The sequence below is a fragment of the Stigmatopora argus genome, chromosome 17, assembly GCF_051989625.1.
Source record: "Stigmatopora argus isolate UIUO_Sarg chromosome 17, RoL_Sarg_1.0, whole genome shotgun sequence".
NCBI lineage: Eukaryota > Metazoa > Chordata > Actinopteri > Syngnathiformes > Syngnathidae > Stigmatopora > Stigmatopora argus.
Window position 1 is genome coordinate 2,234,720 of NC_135403.1, and position 21,168 is coordinate 2,255,887.

The 21,168-nt window shown below is 39.9% G+C and overlaps 1 protein-coding gene and 1 long non-coding RNA gene across 5 annotated transcripts in view; one reads left to right on the top strand and one right to left on the bottom strand.

The window, feature by feature from the left end:
• mix23 (mitochondrial matrix import factor 23) overlaps positions 1 to 20,384 on the top strand; it is a 28,351-nt gene extending 7,967 nt beyond the window's left edge. For 2 of the 3 annotated variants that reach the window (XM_077624868.1, XM_077624871.1), the window contains exons 3-5: positions 15,008 to 15,154; positions 15,224 to 15,283; positions 19,993 to 20,384. In XM_077624868.1, the coding sequence (XP_077480994.1) occupies positions 15,008 to 15,154; positions 15,224 to 15,283; positions 19,993 to 20,049 (264 nt within the window). In that variant the 3' untranslated portion in view covers positions 20,050 to 20,384. The other variant, XM_077624872.1, reaches the window with a different exon arrangement.
• LOC144092093 (uncharacterized) lies at positions 2,001 to 16,853 on the bottom strand. Of its 2 annotated transcripts, none has more exons than XR_013305975.1 (3): positions 15,586 to 16,853; positions 8,022 to 8,211; positions 2,001 to 5,008 (listed from the first exon to the last, which is right to left on the bottom strand). It is a non-coding gene; the product is annotated as an uncharacterized LOC144092093 (long non-coding RNA). The 2 variants fall into 2 exon arrangements; XR_013305976.1 differs by having other exon boundaries at positions 2,001 to 4,987; positions 15,586 to 16,852.
• Positions 20,385 to 21,168: the final 784 nt, after the last annotated feature.

Genomic DNA, 21,168 nt, shown 5'->3' on the forward strand with positions numbered 1-21,168 from the left:
GTATACCAGTTTCTAAACATTTGACTTGTTGCATTTGCAAGTGTATCAAGTTAGTTATTAACTATGCATCTCTTAAGTCATTCAGCAATCAATTATTTATATTATTAACTCGATTGTAACCTTTTAATGTAGCAAGTTTAATTTGTCCAATTCATGTTAGGAAACCATTACTTTTCTTGTATTTGCCTTGTCATCTAATTCCCATTGCATAGTGAATAATGGTAATTTTTATGGTCAACCCAATACAATTTTTCGGAAATTTCGACCCATTTAAAACATCTATAATAAATAGAAATTACTTCTTTCTCACTGTCATTTAATTTGATAATATCCATACAGAGTCTTCGAAATGGATATATTTTGGGGGAATTGACCACGCCTTGCTCATCTATTGCCCTGGAGATTATGTGGTGCACCGATCGAATACTTCCTTCCAAGAAATTTTATTTTTAGAAAACAAATTAATAACCCAAAAGTGGTTTAGTGTCGTTGCATTCAGCCCAACAGCCCCTTGTTGCGACATGAGACTTCCCATGAGTCAATATAGTAGCCCACCCAAGAAAGTTTATCTACAAATTTGTCTGATTTTCCAGTGCTCCCAAAATCCCCATTTCACGGAGCATCTTATTTGTTCATTCAAACCTTACGTTTCAAATTTGGACTTTGCTGCTGCATTTCATTGAACTTTAATATGATAAAATATTTCTGCCATAATCTGTCGCTGCCATCCCGGAAAAGGGCTGATTGGCAGTTTCAGAAATCGATTCCAAATTTCCAAATATTTTCCACCTTGATATCCGATCGATTTATATCTCGGTGGCCAGCCGATCAAAAACACAAGACGACAGACAACCATTCACGCTCACTCATAGACGGGTAATTTAGAGTGTTCATGTAGCCTACCATGCTTATTTTGGTTTGTGGGAGGAAACTGGTACCCGGAGTGCATACTCCACACCCGATAAAGTTGGAACCCAATTCAGTAGTCGATAATGCAAATTTTCCATCACAAGTGGAGACTGCCATCCCTTTGAGGTTTTGGAGCGTCTTTGAATTGTCAATTTTTTCTTAAGATTGTCTTTGCCAATCGATACATTTATACTCTAACATTTAGTTGATTAAACCCTGTAATTGCACTGCCCAGCCTTATAGTTTTAAGCCTAACTTCTCTCAATTTGTATGCCTTTTAAAGCTAAAGAAAGCAAACTCATCTAGTTGATATTAATTGTTTAATTCTTTATCCAATCCGTAAATATCCTAACAGTCATCAATATGACGTATGACAAAGCATATTTCACCCACCTAGGACAGAACAGGGAATGTCTTCCGTGCACTGAAAACACTCAATTTCTCCCAAGGCCAAGGGAAACTATACCTATTTTAAAATCAATTAATTTATCCAAACCAGCCAGCTACTATCAAATCAAAAGCCTTTATTGTCATTATACACACCTGCGTATAACGAAATTGGTGGTGCTACTCCACAAAGTGCGTTTAACCAATAAAAATAAAAATAATAAATAAGTAATATAAAAATATAAAAAGTCACATCCTGGCAAGGTAAATTCTAAAATATTGCACAATCTAAGATATTGCACATTGTTATTGCACACCCCAAAGTTATTGCACAGAAGCGATTGTGTGTCGTGCTAATGCAAGTTCAGAGTCCTGATGGCTGTGGGGAAAAAACGGTCCTTAAGTCTATTTGTCCGTGCTTTGTGAGACCTGTAGCATCTGCCAGAGGGCAGCAGTTGGAACAGGATATGACCAGGGTGGAATGGGTCCCTGACAATGTTGCCGGCTCTGCTGAGGTAGCAAGGGCTGGCAATATCATCCAGTGAGGGCAGAGAGCAGCCGATGATCTTCTGGGGGGTGTTGATCACTCTCTGCATGGCCTTTTTGTCTGCTGCCGTGCTTCCAGCGTACCACACTGTAATGCAGTATGCCAGGATGCTCTCCACAGTGGCTCTATAGAAGGTTACCAGAAGCTTAGTGTCCAAGTTGTTCCTCCTGAGTACCCTCAACCATTTGAAATCAACAAATTGGTCAAAAATGACTAGTATCTTGATCTGTTCCCAATTTTGAAGCCAAATTAAGCAATCATTCACCAATCAATTTTTTTAACTGATTGCGACAGTAACCACTGAACCCTGCAATTCCTGCAGACCATGTGTTGCTCTTATTCTGAAATGTTCAACGCAGGCGCGCTCTTAGCCGGTAACTGTGAGCTTTAGGCTTATCACACAGCTTATCTGTCATAAATTCCTTGAAGTTTTGCTCTGTTTGCAAATGCCTCCCCCAGTGAGGTATCATGTTTGAAATGTCACCAATTACCGTATTTTCACGACTATATGGCGCATCACATTTAAAGGCGCAGTGTCAATAATGAGTGATATTTCTGTATTTGACACATACAGGACGCACCGCTTTTAAGGGCGCAACACTGCATTACCACTAGATGGTGCTGTGCTAAAGGGAATGTCAACAAAACATTCAGATAGGTCAGCCAAACTTTATTAATAGATTACCAATCAGCTTTCTAACAACTCAATTCACTCCCAACATGAATAAACAATAGTTTTTTTCTCCTATTTTCTCCAAGGTTAAAGTATTAGTATTTTCTTGACACAGCAATAGCATAATAACTCATAATGAACATTCGACAATATGGGGGACTACAACTAGAAGGCAGACGAGGAGGAAGCAGCGAGCATTGCAACAGCAAAAATCAAAGAAAGGCTGGAGAAATTTCACAAGCTTTCTGTCTTCGTAGAAAACAAAACGCATCCGTAAAGTGTTCACGAGTCGTGCGTGTCCGGTTTTTTACAAATTAGTTTTAACCAGTGCGTTACCGTCTTAGGTGCTTGTCCTGGTTCGATGAGATTCGTCACTCGACCTCGGGGCAACGGGAGACCAATCCCTAATGGCCCCTTCCCTCAATGGGGGATGGCTGACGTCAAATTCTTGGCCTCTTAATTCCCCGTCGTCCCGATGACACAGATCTTGAATCCCGGGATTTTCGGCACCAAAATGTCCGGTCCACTATGAACATTCACAAGGTCGAACACAAGTAAAGCACGCCAAGACAGATGAGTGAGATTTTGAAGCTTCTGCAGAAGTAGAGTACCGAGGTGGTGGGTCCGACGACTCTACTTCTACAGCAACTATTTAATTAGGGCAAGATTTTGTGACATACAAATTCTCTATGACAAGGGACATTCAAATTCCCTATTACAAAGATGCATGGCTCTATGACAAAGATGCAGCAGGAGAGTGACACCGATGATGGTGGTGACATTGATGATGTTAAAGGCTACATATAAACAAAGGACATACCCTATTACAAAGATGCATGGTTCTGACACCGATGGTTGTGATATGGATGGAAGGTCTCTATGACATTGCCGTGACACGGATTGAAGGTTATGTCATAGATTGAAACATTATTTGATTACTTTTAAGATTATTTCACATTTCCCCCCTGTAGTAACTAAAAGAATTTTTAATAATCACATAAATTTGTATCCCTCCTCTCCGGGTTTAGAATACAAACTCAATTTCCCTAAGTGCTTTTAATTCATCTGATATACCTCGTAGGGCCTTGACAGTTTGATTAATGAACAGTCCCATACAATAGTTCAGTGTCTCTACACGGAGCATAACTTTACCCACTCCAAGTTGGGGAAGTAGTGAAAGTATGATTTTCTGGGGGGTCGACCACAATTTATGGTCACTAGGAACATCAGTGCCCCAGGTTGAATCGTGTGGTCTGACTTGCACTGATCTTTTTCCTCTTTCCACTTTTATTTTCACTCCTCTGAAAAGGAATGCATCTTGGACCATCTGCACCATCGCACAACAACCTATCCAAGCTATGGGCAAGTTAAAAAACACTGTATATCCACACAGCCAATACCCATCATCTTGAGCAAGAGTGCCCATCACATCAGGCAGAGTGTAATAGTCCCTGCATGTGGCACCCAGGGGCGCTTCTATGGTATTGAACCGGGTTTTGTCAGTGGTGTCTCTCGTGCATGGGGTAAATACCTGTCTACAGTACTGCATGGGGACTTCTCCTACCGGCTCAGTGTAGCCCCCGAATGGTATGTTGTTAGCGAAACACACGGCCTTAAAATTACGTGGGTATGGGATGTTGTCTAACATAGCTAGATTGGTCCAATAATGGCGTAGGTATCTTGTGTAATTTCTACCTATCATGTGTGGTGCTGTGGAATTTACCTGGTGCACTATACTTTTAAGTACACCGCCTTTGGATTGTGAATTCAGTATGTCGGGATACCTTGGAGGTGTGTCGGTCTCTTTGGCATAGGGGTCAATTGGTTTGGCATACACTGGTGGGGCACCTTTGGAAATAGGTATACGACTGCACGCATAACAACTTTCATTCACACAAGCCAGTTCCTTCTGAAACACCATGAAATTATACCACATATTTCCTTCATAAGAGTTCTTTGGATTTTTTTTCTCATACCACTTCGTCTTTCTCTGTGGCACGACTTTGGAACCATCCCGTTTTGTAGCTCGGATCTCTGTGGGCGAGGCATTCAGCCACACCCAGGCTGCCACTGACAGTACAGTCATGGTGATGAGGGTGGCGACAGCATTCATTTTGGCTTCTGTGTGGGGGTGTAAAATCTAAAGGAGGTCAAGGTTAGGAGAGAGATGGTCGTGGCAGGTGAGTAGACGTCAGATGAGTTTTTCACGGACAAAGGTTTGGGAACCGTCCGACTTTCAGTCTTCTCAGAAGAGCCACCTATGTCTCGAACTACCTTGAGCTGGGATTGGTGAATCCACGTCGACCTTTCAGCGATCTTTACTGCTGTGAGGGTGGTGAGTTGAACCACGAATGGGCCTTCCTAGCGTGGTGAGGACCAGGACTTCCTTTTTATGACTCGGATCAGGATCTGGTCACCTGGCTTCACCACCTCCTTTTGGACGCTGCCCTCGTTTGGGCCTGAGGTTATGTCTGCAACAAATTAAACAGTTCCTACAAATAAAAATAAAGTAGGATTTTAGACCTCTGGGACATAGAACACCCGCTGTACCATGTCCATCATCGCCCTGTTGAGACATGGCCCCTCCCATGACTCAATTTTGGAATATTTGGTAGGCACGGTAGGCCTTTAGCTGTGTACAGGTTGTCTGCAGACTGTTCTGTGCCTTTATGTATTAATGTATCTTTTCCTTCTGTGGTGCAATGTTTTGCATATCAATTAATACTGTTTTTGAGATCAGCTCAGTTGTTGTTGTTGTGTATACTGTGCAGTAAGTGTTTGCGCTGCTTCTTTAGCTGCAGTATCTGCTCTGGCATTTCCTCTACTAATTCTGTCGATGCCTCTAGTATGTGCCTCACATTTGCATACAGGCTCTCTGCAACAGTTACATTCAAATCAATTAATATCCAGAAACAAATGTACACATTTATAATTCTGAAAAGAATTGAACCCACTAAAATGTAACCACCCCTTTTTTGTTAAGGTTAATATTTTTAGCATAACTGTGTCCTTTAGAGCAATTAAAACTCATTACTTATAAAATGCATACTAAGCAAGTGCCAATTCATTCAATAATGTGTATCGCGTTGCATATTAAACTCAGTTGTTTGAAATTCAAAATATCCCAATCTAGTAGTCTTTTTTATCAAATGTAACATTCCATTGTCTTTGGAGTTTGTCTATCATCTCCTATAAAACTTTTTTAATCAATATTTTTCAATAGTCAGGCATGAAATTAAAATCTAGTTACATTTCTATCCATTGTAGTTTCTCTTTTCTTTCTGATCATTTACTCTCTGTAAAAAGGTTTAGTCTCAATTGAAACGCTTTTACCCCTTTTTTATGGAGACAACAAAACCAATACAAAAAGTTCCCTATGGTTTATGGCATTGATCCTTGAGCAATAATCTTTTGCATTGCTCCCCGAGCAATAATCTCTCCAATCAATATTGGAGTGCTTGCCATTACGTCTGATCATGTCAAAAAGCTTATCTTACCTGTCTCCTCAAACGTTTCAACTGAGAGGACCTTCTTACAGTGCAAAGGTGGATCCGCATCCTCCTTTCCAGCTATTTTCAGGTCTGCTGGTTGGTCAGCAGAGCTTGGTATGGCCAGTTCCAATCGTGTAGTGAATAATGGCGATTTATATGGTCTACCAAATAGGATTTGAACTCGTTATGTATGTGCAGTGATTTCATAACAAAACATGGAACCTTTAGCCAATCCCGTCAATTATTTTGTTAACACAATTTGGGTGCCATTATCACTATAAATCAATGGTTCTTTGGAATTCCACATCATGCACTGTCTTTGTTATTCCATCTCAGTGCTCTCAAATTCCGCATTTCGCATAGCAGATGTGTTCCTCCGCTTCAAGTTTAACATTTGGGGTACTGCTGCTGCATTTTCATCAAAAATTTAATTTGGCGAAATCTATTTTTTCCATAATTTGTCATTGCCATCCCTAAAAGGGCTTATTGGCGATTTGAGAAATCGATTCCAAGTTTCCAAATCCTTTTCCACCTTGATATCTGATCAATTGATTATATCTTGGTGGCCAGCCAATCAAAAACACAAAAAGACAGACAACCATTCACGCTCACACTCATAATCAGACATCAGTGGACTGCAAATTTTCATCACTGGTGAAGACCCCCATCCCCAGTAGGGCTTCTTGGCAGCTCTCCACCTATTGCTGTCCTATCACCAATAATCATTCTCAAAAGAAATAGGTTAACGTCATTTGGTTGACATCAATTGTTTGATGATAATGCAATCCGTGATATTCTAATAGTCATTAATATGACTCAGGCTAAAGCATATTTCACCTGTTCAGGGCAAAACAATAAAATATCTTCCGTGCACTTAAGACATTTCATGCTTATTTCATCCTAGGGAAATCATGCCTATCCTAAATTAATTATTTTATCTAAACCTGCCAGGTACAATTTACCTAATAATTTGGATAAATGCTATTTCTCCATTGTCTTCATGTTTGATATCATTAATAATTTGGATGAATGCCATTTTTGAGTTGTTATCTTCATGTTTGACATCATTAATATTCTAAATTATTCTTAATACTTAAGTCTAAATCGCAAATCACTCATTTTGCTAAAATAGCTAAATTGTGCTAGGTGAATTTCTATTGAATTTCTCATCCGTTTTGTTTACTCAAGATAAGAGCCATTTTCTGTAGCTCACTATTAAAACAATTAAAATCTACAATAAATAAATTAGAGAAAATAACCTATGTCATAATATTGTCAATTTTCTCATCCTTTGTTTTTTCTAACCAGCTATATTTCTCTTTAGGGACGTCCCGTCTTAATTTATTATCTCTTTAATACTTATTTTGTTATCTTATTTATCCGCCCAAGTAGCCTCTTTAGTCATTTATTTTCTTATTTTGCGCGGCAATCGTCAAGTTTTATAAGTGCGTCGCAACGCACCTCCTGGTTTTATCTATTTCCCCGTATGAGGATTGCGCATGCTATCAAATATTATTATATTTTTCTTATATTGAGCTCTGTTTTGCTCGCTCTCTCGGCACGGTATTTCTTTACTTTTACTCTATTTTAACATAATCTTCAAAGTCCCTAACAGGGGTTGCGACCCCCCTCTTCACTGAGATCGTCCGGAAAGGCTTGTTCTACCTACGTTGGTCCCAGACCACAACTATAATGTTCTACGTACGTTGGTCCCAGACCACAAACTTTTATGTTCTACGTATGTTGGTCCCAGACCACAAACTATTATGTTCTACGTAAGTTGGTCCCAGACCACAAACTTTTAATAGACTTTCTCAGAGACAGGCCGACACACAGCCACGATCCTGCTGTGTACCTTTACGTTTTTCTCCAACCAACAGAGAACGCTTCCCCGACACACAGGGAACGGTATACGCAACTATTTCCCCGACACACAGGGACGTTTCCCCGACACAGGGAAACGGGGACTTATACTAGATTGTTTTTTACAAATTAGTTTTAACCAGTGCCTTACCGTCTTAGGTGCTTGCCCTGGTTCGATGAGATTCGTCACTCGACCTCGGGGCAACGGGAGACCAATCCCTAATGGCCCCTTCCCTCAATGGGGGATGGCTGACGTCAAATTCTTGGCCTCTTAATTCCCCGTCGTCCCGATGACACAGATCTTGAATCCCGGGATTTTCGGCACCAAAATGTCCGGTCCACTATGAACATTCACAAGGTGGAACACAAGTAAAGCACGCCAAGACAGATGAGTGAGATTTTGAAGCTTCTGCAGAAGTAGAGTACGGAGGTGTTGGGTCTGACGACTCTACTTCTACAGCAACTATTTAATTAGGGTAAGATTTCGTGACATACAAATTCTCTATGACAAGGGACATACAAATTCCCTATTACAAAGATGCATGGCTCCATGACAAAGATGCAGCAGGACAGTGACACCGACGATGGTGGTGACACTGATGATGTTAAAGGCTACATATAAACAAAGGACATACCCTATTACAAAGATGCATGGCTCTATGACAAAGATGCAGCAGGAGAGTGACACCGATGATGGTGGTGACACTGATGATGTTAAAGGCTACATATAAACAAAGGACATACCCTATTACATAGATGCATGGTTCTGACACCGATGGTTGTGATATGGATGGAAGGTCTCTATGACATGGCCATGACACGGATTGAAGGTTATGTCATAGATTGAAACATTCTTTGATTACTTTTAAGATTATTTCACAGTGCGATCGCCCACTTTGACGACGTTTGTCTGTTGCATTACAGAAACATTATTAAAAGTCGCCAAAGGCAATCTTCTTTGGAAGTTTTTTTTTTTTCAAAACATCCGTCAACCCGCATGGCAGAAGGGCAAGTGAGATCCAAACAGCTAAGAACCAGTAGTGACCAATAAAATGGGTGACATTTTTTATTCCAAATAAATCATAAAACATTGTTTGTTGTTTGTTGATTAATGTTGTTCATGTTGTTGTTCGAATTCTTAAAGTTGTGTTTTCATGTGTTCGTATGGTTTTCATGTCTTGTTAGGGTTTTGGGTGGATGTGTGTGTGTTTGTGTTTGCTTTTCGCCTCTTGCGTCCCGGACCCACAGGGTTTCCCTCGCTCCGTGGCTCTCGCAGGGACACGAGGCGAAAAGCAAACACACACACACACACATCCACCCAAAACAAGACATGACAGTGGTTGTGTGCTATCTCTCTGTTGCATATCGTTAGCGTCCTCTTATTTCAATGCGGCTAGATTTTGTATGCTTCATTCATTTTAAGACATTAATAAATCATTTACTTATAATTTTCTCTCATTTTTGTGTGTTGCCTCACATCTTTCATACAAAATTGGGACACTGACCAATTTTAAAGGGTTTAGTAGGTAATTGTGTGTGATCCGTGGGACGAATTAGAGAATTTACATATTAAATACCGCTCTATTTACGAAATTTTCAAGTTACGAAAAAAGTTCTGGAACCAATTAATTTCGTAAGTAGAGGTACGACTGTATATTGTATTTTCTCGCATATAAGCCTTATTTGTAACAAAAAATGATGACTGAATCAAGGGTACGGCTTATATGTGCACAAATTAGACTTGACATGCACGAAACTGCAAGGTGACAAAGACGAAACGCCATAACGCAAGACAATGCGGCCGATACGGTCATTTATTTCAAAATAGAGATAAGATAAACAGATAAAAAGCTAAACAAAATTTACTTTGAGTTTGATTCATTTGATAAGGGCCAGCACATAATCATGAACATATTTTTACATTAATGCATTTATGATTATTAATGTTAATGAACATATGTTAATACGTAAGATTGTAGCCGGGGGCTAATTTCCATCTTTAGTCCCTTGTGTAGTTACAAAATAAATTATGACATACACTAGAGTAGACACATGCACACACACATAGTACAATTTTAGACAGCGTCCTGATCGCAATTTTGTCTGTCTAACAGCCAGGTTTTAAGATGATTGGTGAAGAGGTTCAGAGAAGGGAGTTCACGTATGTTAATTGGTATTGAGTTCCAGGTAAGTGCGGCGCGGAGAGAGAAGGTGCTTTGGCTGAAAGCACTCTTTTTGAAGGGAACTACACAGTCACCTCTAGAGCCAGCCCTTGTTGATGTGTTGGATTTTTTTTGTACAAAATCTTGCAGTGGAGGAGGGGCTTTGTGTTGGAAGATTTTGTAAACTAAGTTGGCGTCTACATGTTTAACAGTATTCTGCCAGGTCAGGCATTTTTCTTAAATATCTGACAGTGGTGGTGCGTTTTTGGCTTTCTGTCCAGTGCTTTCAAAGCTTGCTTAAAAATGGTTTCAATTGGTTTTAGTGTTGTTTTGCAGGCCGATGACCGACTTGTTAGGCAGTAAGTCATGTGTGATATGACTATTGTGTCAAAATATAATTTTGCTAACTCAGGTGTTAGATTATTCTAATGAATCTAAAATTGGACAAATTTATTTTATTTAACGTGATTTTTTTTATCTGTAATATGAAGGCAATTCGAGAGTGATTCCTAGGTATTTAAGTTCTTGGACTACATTGATGGTTTTTCCTTGGACGAAAACATTGGGGTTCCTGTTTTTTGTCGCTCTTTTTGAAAAGAACATACAGACAGTCTTAGATATGTTTATGTGCCAGTTATACACGCTCGTCATTGCATGTGTGTTCCGGTGCAGTATGTTTTTTGTCTTTCGTGTGGACATATAGGGCGGTATCAGCGACATACATTTATTTGGTGGCAGTTGAAGGACAACTGCTTGGAAGATCATTTATGTAAAGACTAGCAGTGGGCCTAACACTGACCCCTGCAGTATCCCAAGACTGTTATTCCTCAAAGTAGATTTTGTGTTTTGTATCCTGATGCACTTTGATATTTCAGGTAAGTATGATTCAATCCAATTTAGCGTGCTTTGTGAGAAATTAAAATTAGATAGTTTAGTCAGCAGTATCTGGCAGGTGATGGTTTCAAATGCCTTTTTGAGATCAATGATGACCGCACCAATGACCCCGCCTTTATCTAGCTTTGATTTTATTTTTTCTAGAAAGAAGCAAACCGCCGTTTTGGTAGAATTATGTTTTCTAAAGCCGAATTACAGCCTCTTAAGGCTGTATGGACTGCTGTTAACCTCCCAAGACCCAAACTCTTGCAAGGCATGCATTTTTACTTTCTCTTTGATATTTAGGCTAATTGGGATCTGATGTATTAAAACAAAGAGACATATTTTTACACGATGTAGTTTCTGAGAAAAAAGATGTATGTCCACATCACAAGTGGACGCCAGGCCCTTTCAGACCAAAATTTAACATTGTTGTGACAGCCAAAAATATGATGTCCACATATGTGCTCAAAGCCTGTGCTGACCAGCCGGCTGGAGTTTTCACAAAAAATTTCAATTGTTCCCTGCAACAATCCATCATTCCATCCTGCCTGAAATCTGCCACCATTATCCCTGTCCAAAAAAAGCCAACCATTGACAGCCTGAATGATTATAAGCCTGTTGCACTCGCGCCTGTGATCATGAAGTGCTTTGAAAAGTTGGTCGCCCGCCATATCAGGAATACAATCCCTCCCTCAGTTGACCCTCACCAGTTTGCTTATAAAGCAAACAGGTCCATTGAGGATGCTATCGCCATTGCTCTACACACAGCACTGAGCCACCTGGAGCACCATGGGAATTACGTGAGGATGCTTTTCATTGACTATAGCTCAGCCTTCAACACTATAATACCGGACATTCTGACTAACAAACTCTCCCACCTTTGACTATCCTCTTCCATCTGCTGCTGGATAAAGAACTTCTTAACCAACAGACCACAAACTGTTAGACTTGGTCCCCACCTCTCTTCCTCCATTACACTAAGCACTGGCTCCCCTCAAGGCTGTGCACTGAGTCCTCTTCTGTACTCCCTGTACACATACGACTGTACACCAACCCACCAGTCTAACCCCATCATCAAATTTGCCGATGACGCCACTGTGGTCGGACTCATCTCAGGAGGGGATGAGTCGGCCTACAGAGATGAGGTCAACAAACTGTCTTCGGTGAACAATCTCACACTGAACACCCGAAAACTAACGAAATAATCCTGGACTTTCGCAAACAGCACACATCTGGCCCCACTCCCCATAAATGGAGTATGTGTAGACAGGGTCCAGTCCTTTAAATTCCTGGGGGTCCTCGTCACGGATAAGCTCTCCTGGTCTACAAACACAGCATTAGTGAAGGCCCAGAAACGACTCCATTTCCTCAGGGTACTCAGGAGGAACAACTTGAACAAACTTCTGGTATCCTTCTATAGAGCCACTGTGGAGAGCATCCTGGCATACTGCATCACAGTGTGGTACGCTGGAAGCACGGCAGCAGACAAAAAAGCCATGCAGAAAGTGATTAACACTGCCCAGAAGATCGTCAGCTGCTCTCTGCCTTCACTGGAAGACATTGCCAGCCCTCGATACCTCAGCAGTGCCAGGAACATCATCGGGGACCCATACCACCCTGGTCACAATCTGTTCCAGCTGCTGCCCTCTGGCAGACGCTATAGGTCCCACAAAGTACGGACAAATCGGCTTAAGGACAGTTTTTCCCCACATCCATCAGGACTCTAAACTTGCGGTACCACGACACCCAATCCTTTCTGCGTAATAACTTCAGGGTGAGGTAATATGAATAGACGTTGGGCGGTGATCTGCCTCCTACTGGCTGACAAAAGGTAAGTGAAAGACAGTGAGAGGAAAGTGAATCTGCTCGGGGGGTGATGCGATGTATCCATCACGGCAGAATGCCAAATTACGAGTCCGAAATTATCACTTATTTGGGTCTTTTGCCGGGAAAACGCACCTTATGGAGAAGCACTACCAATTTTGTCATGCGCAGTTTCTGGGTATGATGACAATTAGGCTTTTGTCGAGTAAATGATGATGACAAAGCCTATGTCCGATTATATTATTATTACATGGCACTTCCACAGACCATCTATACTGAATCTGTGTCGAAGTCAGACTCAAATCAGACGATGAACCCACTGAACCAACATCAATACACCTTAAAAAATTCACAACGCCCTTCCACTTGACGCCAAACAATCCACTGCTTGGACGCATTCCACAGCCATAAACATAGTCTAACCCAACTCACACAACACTTAGTGTCGGTTTATCTGCAGTAATGTCAATATATTAACAATGATCAAAACTAAAAAAATGATTCCGCGATTAGATACATTTGTAAAAAAATATGACAATGCTTATCGTCATACATTTCACTCCTTTGACCAATAATTTTCCATACTTTTCCCCTAACACACAGACTTAAGCATGAAAAAAAGAGAACAATAACAATAGGGAAAAAGACTCAAGGCCCAGTTTGATAGCAACCAATACACAATTCACATTACATCACAGCTGTGAGAATACTGGGAGACAGAAGAAAAAAAATACATGATGAAACAGGACTATGACATACAAGTTTGAGTATACAGGAGTCCCCCGAATATTGCGGTTAATGTGGACCAGACATGGCTCCGATAATTAAAAAAAACAGCGAAGTAAGGTCACCCTTATTAAAAATTCAAATAAATAAAAAAGATGTTTTTTTACTTAAGTGCTGAGTCCTAGTAGCAAAAGTGGCTTCTGGTTACGAGTTTCAGCGTGGATTTTCACATTTTTATGAACTTTAAACATTTTTTTCTTCACTGCTGAGTTGTTTGTCTTCCGCCATTTTCCTAGTAGCAAGCGGAAGACAGGGATGGCTTCCGCTTGCGAGTTTCAGCGTGGATTTTCACATTTTTATGAACTTTAAAAAATTTTGAGAAAAAACTCCCCAGAAAAAAGTCTGCGATGTAGTGAAGCTGCGAAAGTTGAGGCCGCGATATTTGAGGGATTACAGTACCGTGTTACAAATTAATGTCTTACTCTTCTTTTTTGCTAGTAACACCCAAAATGTTGTCTTTTTATAACTACCTTTATCTATTTTCTTTTTATCTTTCGCAATGAATTTACTTTCACTTGCAGGTACACCCATTTTCAAGATGACCATCGACGTCATATTTCGTCATCCATACATTTAGGTGTTTTAATCTCGAGGTGAACTGGTTCCCAACAAATTTTCAATCCTTTGCACCCGAGACGTTCTGGGTTATTATCATGATCGGCTTTATCGTTGGATCTAGCCATTTCAGAGTCAATATGCATCACCTATAGTGAATACACCAACCTTGTATTGGATCAGGGCATCAATTTCCCCATTATGTTGTTTTCCTTAGGTTGTCACCACACACGCAACACAATCATACACTCATTCTTTACTAGCAAGACCAAGCGTGTTCTTCGTTGCAAGCAAATGTATAATAATATGAAATAAAATCCTTATAGAATATAATCAAAAAAATAATCAATTGGTATTTTGCATATCGCAAACTCAATGCATGGGTTCTAGTTCCTCGACTTTGTTTTCGTTGAGGTTCTTCCGCAGTCAGGTCATATTTCGCAAATCACTTGATCCTCACACTTAAAAACAAAGTGCTCCAACACTTTTGCTGATTTTGTTTGTGTAACTTTTTTTCAGTTGTCTTGTTTCAATATTTTTGTTCATGATTTCCTTTTTCCAAACTGAGTGTCCCTACCTATCTCTCAGAACTGGGACTATCTGAACTTCAAGTAAGCACTCAGACACTGGTTTTGACTGGATAATTCTTTTCTAACTCATTCAAAGACAACAGTTTGTTTGATTGGACAATTCTTTGACAATAAAATTTGCTAATACTGCTAAATTATAAATATACATATATGTATACATGTCATGGCCGTTGCTATTATTAGTACTAATTACGATGTGTCGTCACTCCAAAATAGCTTTATCTGTAGACAGTTTGTGTATCTTTACCCATCTAGGTGGCAGGGAAAACCCTTGCAGGACTGGTTATGTTTCATAGTAGGGTAAAATTCAGAACGGCTCATATGTGAATCCCTTGCCAATGCAGATGATGGAGGCACATCTCAACCGGGACAAAGCTATCAAGTCATGCATCACGCATACATCCGAGGTGGTGGGCCAACTGCGAGAAAGAAGAGCAAAGGATGGTGCCAACATGGCTCTCATCAAGCAGCTCAGGAAGGAGCAGACCAAAGTACTTTTTTTCCTGTTATTCTACCACAGGTCCCGTTAAGCATCTATTAAGTCATTCTTTTTTCTCCAGCTAAAGCTCATGCAGTCTGAGCTGAGCGTCGAGGAAGTGGTCAACGATAGAAGTCTAAAGGTATCAAATGAAAACTACCATATTTTCACCACTATATGGCGCACCGCATTTAAAGGCGCAGTCTCAGTAACAAGTGCTATTTCTGTATTTGACACACACACAAGGCGCACCGCACTAATACACGAAGCCAGGCATGGCAAAACATACACCAGTTTAAACATACACAAGCTTAAAAATACACCAGCTTAAACATACACCAGCTTAAACATATGGACACACGCTAAAAACACGTTCTTAAAAAGGCAACGGAAGCAAAACTGTGTTCGGTTGTAATTTATTTAGCCATTTTACAATGTACTCACGTTTTTTGATCAATCATCACCCACAAATCCATCAAAGTCCTAATTTTCTGTGTCCGAATTGAACAATTGTCCAAATGATTCATCAAAAACGCCGGGCTGGGTTCCCTCTCTTTGTTGTCAGAGTCACTCACATTGTCATGTGGCTTCACAGAAATGATGCCGGCTTTGGCAAAAACTCCAACAACAGTGCAAGCAGACACGTTAGTCCAAGCGGACACAATGCATTCGCAAATAGTGGCGTAACTATCCCGGCACTGCCTGCCACTCTTCGTAACGCTGTGTTTTCCACCTATCATCCATTGTTCCCATGATTCCCATTTAGATAAAACTATAACCACACACAGGAAGTCTTCCACAAGGTGGGGAACTTCTGCAGACTGAGTCCGAGGTTGAAAATATGCAGAATCACTCTGCCAAGCTTATCCGCACAGTCCCTCAGTAGTCTGGAGCTGACGAATCAACAGTAACAGAGTACAACAAACACTCTTGATACTCCGTTTCCGGCCTGGTAAGCGCTGGCAGCTCTTCCTGCTTATCGGGGAGAGATCTCACTTTCCCCATAATAATAGATAGACTGATTGGTCTGAAGCGTCGCTTCTTCTCTCTTTTGTCCAGCTCTGGATTTCCAGCGGCATCTAGCTGGTGCTCTTTCTGCTGCGTATTGTTCACAGCTGATCCCATGTGTATGACAGCGGAGGCATGGCTGAATGGTTCCAAAAAGAACTAGCAGAAAGAACCCAAGCTAATAGAAAAAAGAAAGTTGTAAAAACATTAAAGTAAAAAGGAATGTATTAAGAAATATTAAAATGTATTTAAAAAAAGATAGAAAGGCTGTAAAACACACAAAAAACATAAGAGCGGACAGAGCTACTGTAACTGGCTGCCGCCTGACGGCGCCATCTTGAAAAAAAAAATTGTGGCCATCTTCCGAATGTTCCCTTCTTTCTTGGTAAAACGCACGGTAGATTGATTCATTTATGCCACAATAGCGCGCTACAGCCTTTAGCATATTCAAATTGACTCGTTTTTTCCTGAGCTCGTTGGATGCCAGGACGCTTAGGAGGCATTTTCATTGGCGACTCAAAATCCAAATAAAGCTGGAATTGGCTCGACATAGTCTTTCTCCACAGGTGATGTGCGAGATGGGAACTTGGAAAGTGCCGTGCGTGTGACTGATATTGCAAGGGGATACAGGCCAGCCGTAACCCACCTAACAACATCTGATAGGTTCACCAATAGGTATTCCCAAATGCACGCACAAATAAAGAGACAAGACAATCTTCTGGGTTTTCTTGCAAGAGAGAATCGAACCTTTCAGGTCTCTGCCCAGGTTCGTTCTGGCGTCTCGCGCATCTTTTCCTTGTTTATTAGCTTCAAGGACCCGAGTTACAATGGACGTCTCAGCTCTCAAGGGAGGGGTGGGAAACAGGAGTGAGACGTCAAATAGTCAAGGACCCAAGTTTCAAAAGACGTCTTAGCTCTCAAAAAAAATGAAGGTCATGTAGAGCCGAAGGTTCTTCTCCACATTCCACCAGTCCAAGAGGATTCGACCTTCCTGTTGTTTGGTCTAAGTAAGGAGCAAAGCATTTACTTTGTTGCAAGCAGATGTACTATAATAACGTTTCTAACGTAAATAAGCTAAGTAAAGCAAAGCGTTCTTCATTGCGAGCAAATATATAATAATGTAAGACTAATAACCCAAACATTCAACAACCCTAACTTCCTCCTTACACTGCACTGTACTCCTGCATGAATAGAAAATATTTTTGCATGCTTGAGTCTTCCCTCTTCCCTCAAATATCGCAGCCTCACTTATTGTGAATTCACTGCTTTGTAGATTTTTTCTGCTAATTAAAAATAAATAAATAAATAAAATAAAAACATTTGCAACCGGTTCTGCGCTGAAATAGTTGGTTCTAAGCATCAACGAAGAAGCAAATATACCACAGAAAAAGAAAGGGCGCGCCGAAAACTCCGGCATCAGCCAGAGCTTCGGCGGCGAACGAGGTTTGCCCCAGGCAACAGGCAGCCACAAGTATTTTGTAAGAGGAAGCAAACTGAGAATGCCAGGCTTCACACAGATCGCATGTGTGGGGATTATGCTGGATGCCTTGAATAATCAACAAGTTTGACGAGCATGGCGGGACATTGAGGCGGAACAAGATAGAAGTTGAGATTCCGTTTAAGTTGTTGCTTATTAGAAAATTTAAGTTGTAGCTTATTTGAAAATAAAACTAGCTCGACGAATTGGACGGCAGAGAGCACCAGTGAAGGGGGATTTTTTAATTTTTATTATTATTATTATTTTTAGAAATGAGAGCCCAGCGCGACATTACGTCAAATGGAATCAGCCTTGTCCGAAAACAGAGCACTATGGCCGGTGAATGATGGTGGGACGTCGAGGCAAAGCAACGTGGTGGAAGTTTAATTTCTCGCCCGGTAGTACGGTGGCGTATGGAGCCGCGGTGCATGCCAGCAGTGAGAGACGTCTGCCCTGCAACCCAGCCCCGGTCGGAACGGGCATACGTTTTCTGGAAGCGGATGCCTTCCAGGACAATTTTATTCAAAGATTAACTGAACGTAGCTACCTGTAGCTCATGATCATGTGTGGGAATGTTGCTGCCTGCTTTACGGTAAAGCCAGCTTTAATCAACAAGTTGTTCCTCATGTTGCTCCCTATGTTTTGACAGATTTGTTTATAACAGACAATGGTGTTTTTTAAGTAGTTTTGGTACCTGACCCGAGTACAATAATCCCTAAAAACTCAGACATTGGACCCATGGCCACAAGAAGACAAAAGATTTTGATTAAAACTCCCATTACACTGTTTTGGGGGATTTGTATCAAGCAGAAGGCTCTTTCACTGCAAGTACAGTATTTAAATTATTTACATTTTTACATATACATTATATTTAGATATGAATACATAAGTCTTTTGACATGCTTTTAGCTGTAATATTTAATAAATATACCCTTTTCTATAATTGTTCTTGTGTACTTTTATATCTGTATAGGCGCAAAAACATGTATTGTGGTAGTTATAATGTGGGTGATCTATTTCGCGTTTTTTTGTTTATCGCGGCCATGTCTGGTCCACATTAAACGCAATATTTGAGAAATTACTGGATTCATTTTAAATCATTCGCTCTCATTTTTGCGTGTTTCGCACTTCTTCCATCCAAAATTTGGACACATTAATCATTTTTAAATGGTTCAGTTTGTTGTTTTTTTGGAGGACCGTGGAACGAATTAGAGAATTTACATAGTACAATGCTGTGCGAAAGTTTTTGTTCCCCTAGAAATGTAACCTTTTGTCACCTTTCAGGCTTAAAAAAGATATATATTTTTTTAAATTGACAAGAATCAACAAGTGGGACACTATCTTGATGTGGAATAAAATTATTAGATATTTTAAACTAATAAAAAACTGAAAAGTGGGGCGTGCAATATTATTCGGCCCCTTTACTTTCAGAGCAGCAAACTCCAGAAGTTCAGTAAGGATCTCATAATGGCCCAATGTTGACTGTTGATGATCAATAGAATCGACCTGTGTGTAATCATGTCTCCGTATAAATACACATGCTCCGTCATAGTCTCAAGGTTCTGTTTAAAGTGCAGAGAGCAAAATGTGTCTTTAAAATAAAAAATAAAAGTCTGGTTTCCAAATTAAAAAACTTACCCATCAAACAAATAAAGTGGCTACGAGTGCAAATGCTCTGCTGGTTTAGGTGTGGTTAAGAAAACACACCGCTCAATTTCCATGGGAAATCGAATTTGACATTGAAGATGATTTTTAAAAAAAATCACAACTAATTTATTGAATTTCCAAATACAGTGGTACCTCGAGATATGAGCTTAATGCGTTCCGGGACTGAGCTCATATGTCGATTTACTCCAAACTCAAATGGACATTTCCCATAGAAATGAACTAAAAACAAATTAATTGGTTCCAACCCTCTGAAAAAACACCAAAAACAAGATATTGGATTGGAAAAACATTTTTATTTGTTTTAATTCCCCATCTATTAACAAAGTAACAAATAACTACGATACAGACACACTCATAAATAAATTTAATCTAACTTTACACTAAACTTAATTTTAATTTTGTTTTAAATTTTATAACTTTCTTCGTTGTCTCTATTTGTCCCGCCTCCACCCTGACTTTCAGATGCAACCTATCGAGGGTTGTTTGCTTTTGTCTTCCCTTCAAAATATTCTGAAAATGATGCACACAAATGTCCTCACAATAGGATGACGCAGGACCACTTGCCAACTTGCCCGGGAAGTAGTACTCCTCTCGTATTAGCGAACAAGCTCCGCACTTGGGATGTAGCAGCAGTCGATAAATACTTTTTTTCTCCACTGTATATACTTTCAAAAATACCTTTTCAATATCTATTTCAGGTTTTTAATGAACGGTGCAGAATTCACTATACACCTCCCAAGGTGAAATACGTCTAGTTCCATCCAAATGACCGACGCCAAAAACTGTGACCATGCTGCAATCTTGACTCCAGAATGACTGCTCTGAAGTCTCCTGATCCCTTCAGTTCTCTCATTCCTGTTATTGTGTTTTATGTTCTCAACCTTCCATCTAAGTGTGTTTAATGTGTTGACAACAAATGCTGATTTTTTTTTTTTCAAAAACAATACTGATATAATATTGAGATGTTTTCAAGGCTAATCCTAATGTGCAACATGTATTTTAGTCAGTGTGCCACCAGTGGGCAGTCACTGCTGACAATATTTTTCTAATGTAAAATGGAATCTTTGACTCAATAAAGGTTGAGAAACTATCCTGCACCATAAATTCTTGTCATTAATTAAATGAAAGCCACACAAAAAACTACAATCAGTAATGTAGTAAATATTAATGCTTAGTGGCAACAGTGTGAAAATGTAAAAGCTATCAAGAAAAAGTATGATTAACATTTGAATAATTAGGAAAACGTTGAAATTACATATGAACTAAACACATTATACAGTATAAAACATTCTGTGGCCAAAATGAGAATGTAGATCAGATCTGACCAAACTATTTCTGTAGATTGATAGATTTTGCATGTTTATTCATTTTAAATAATTTTATAATCATTTTCTCTCATTTTTGTGTCTTTACACTTTTTCATACAAAATTGGGACACTTTGATAAATGTTTAAGGGTTTAGTTGGGAGTTTTGTGGAGACCGTGGGACGAATTAGAGTAGTTACATATAAAGTACTGCTCTTTGTATGAAATTTTCAACTTATGAAAAAGGTTCTGGAACCAATCTTGTAAGTCGAGGTATGACTGTAGAGCAGGGGTCCCCAAACTTTTTACTGTGAGGGCCACATAACCTTTCCCTTCTCTGATGGGGGGCCGGTGTCAGTTTGTAACAGAAAAAGTGTGACGATCGTAGGGGAGCTTAAAAAATTTATTGTTTTCCAGAAAGCCACACATAACCAAATAACCCTTTCCAGGTTCTTTACAGAAAAAAAGTCAGGAAACAAATCATAACACTATTAATGAAATAAATAATAACTAAATAACCCTCTCTGAGTTCTTCACAGAAAAAACAGGAAATAAATAACACTATTTAT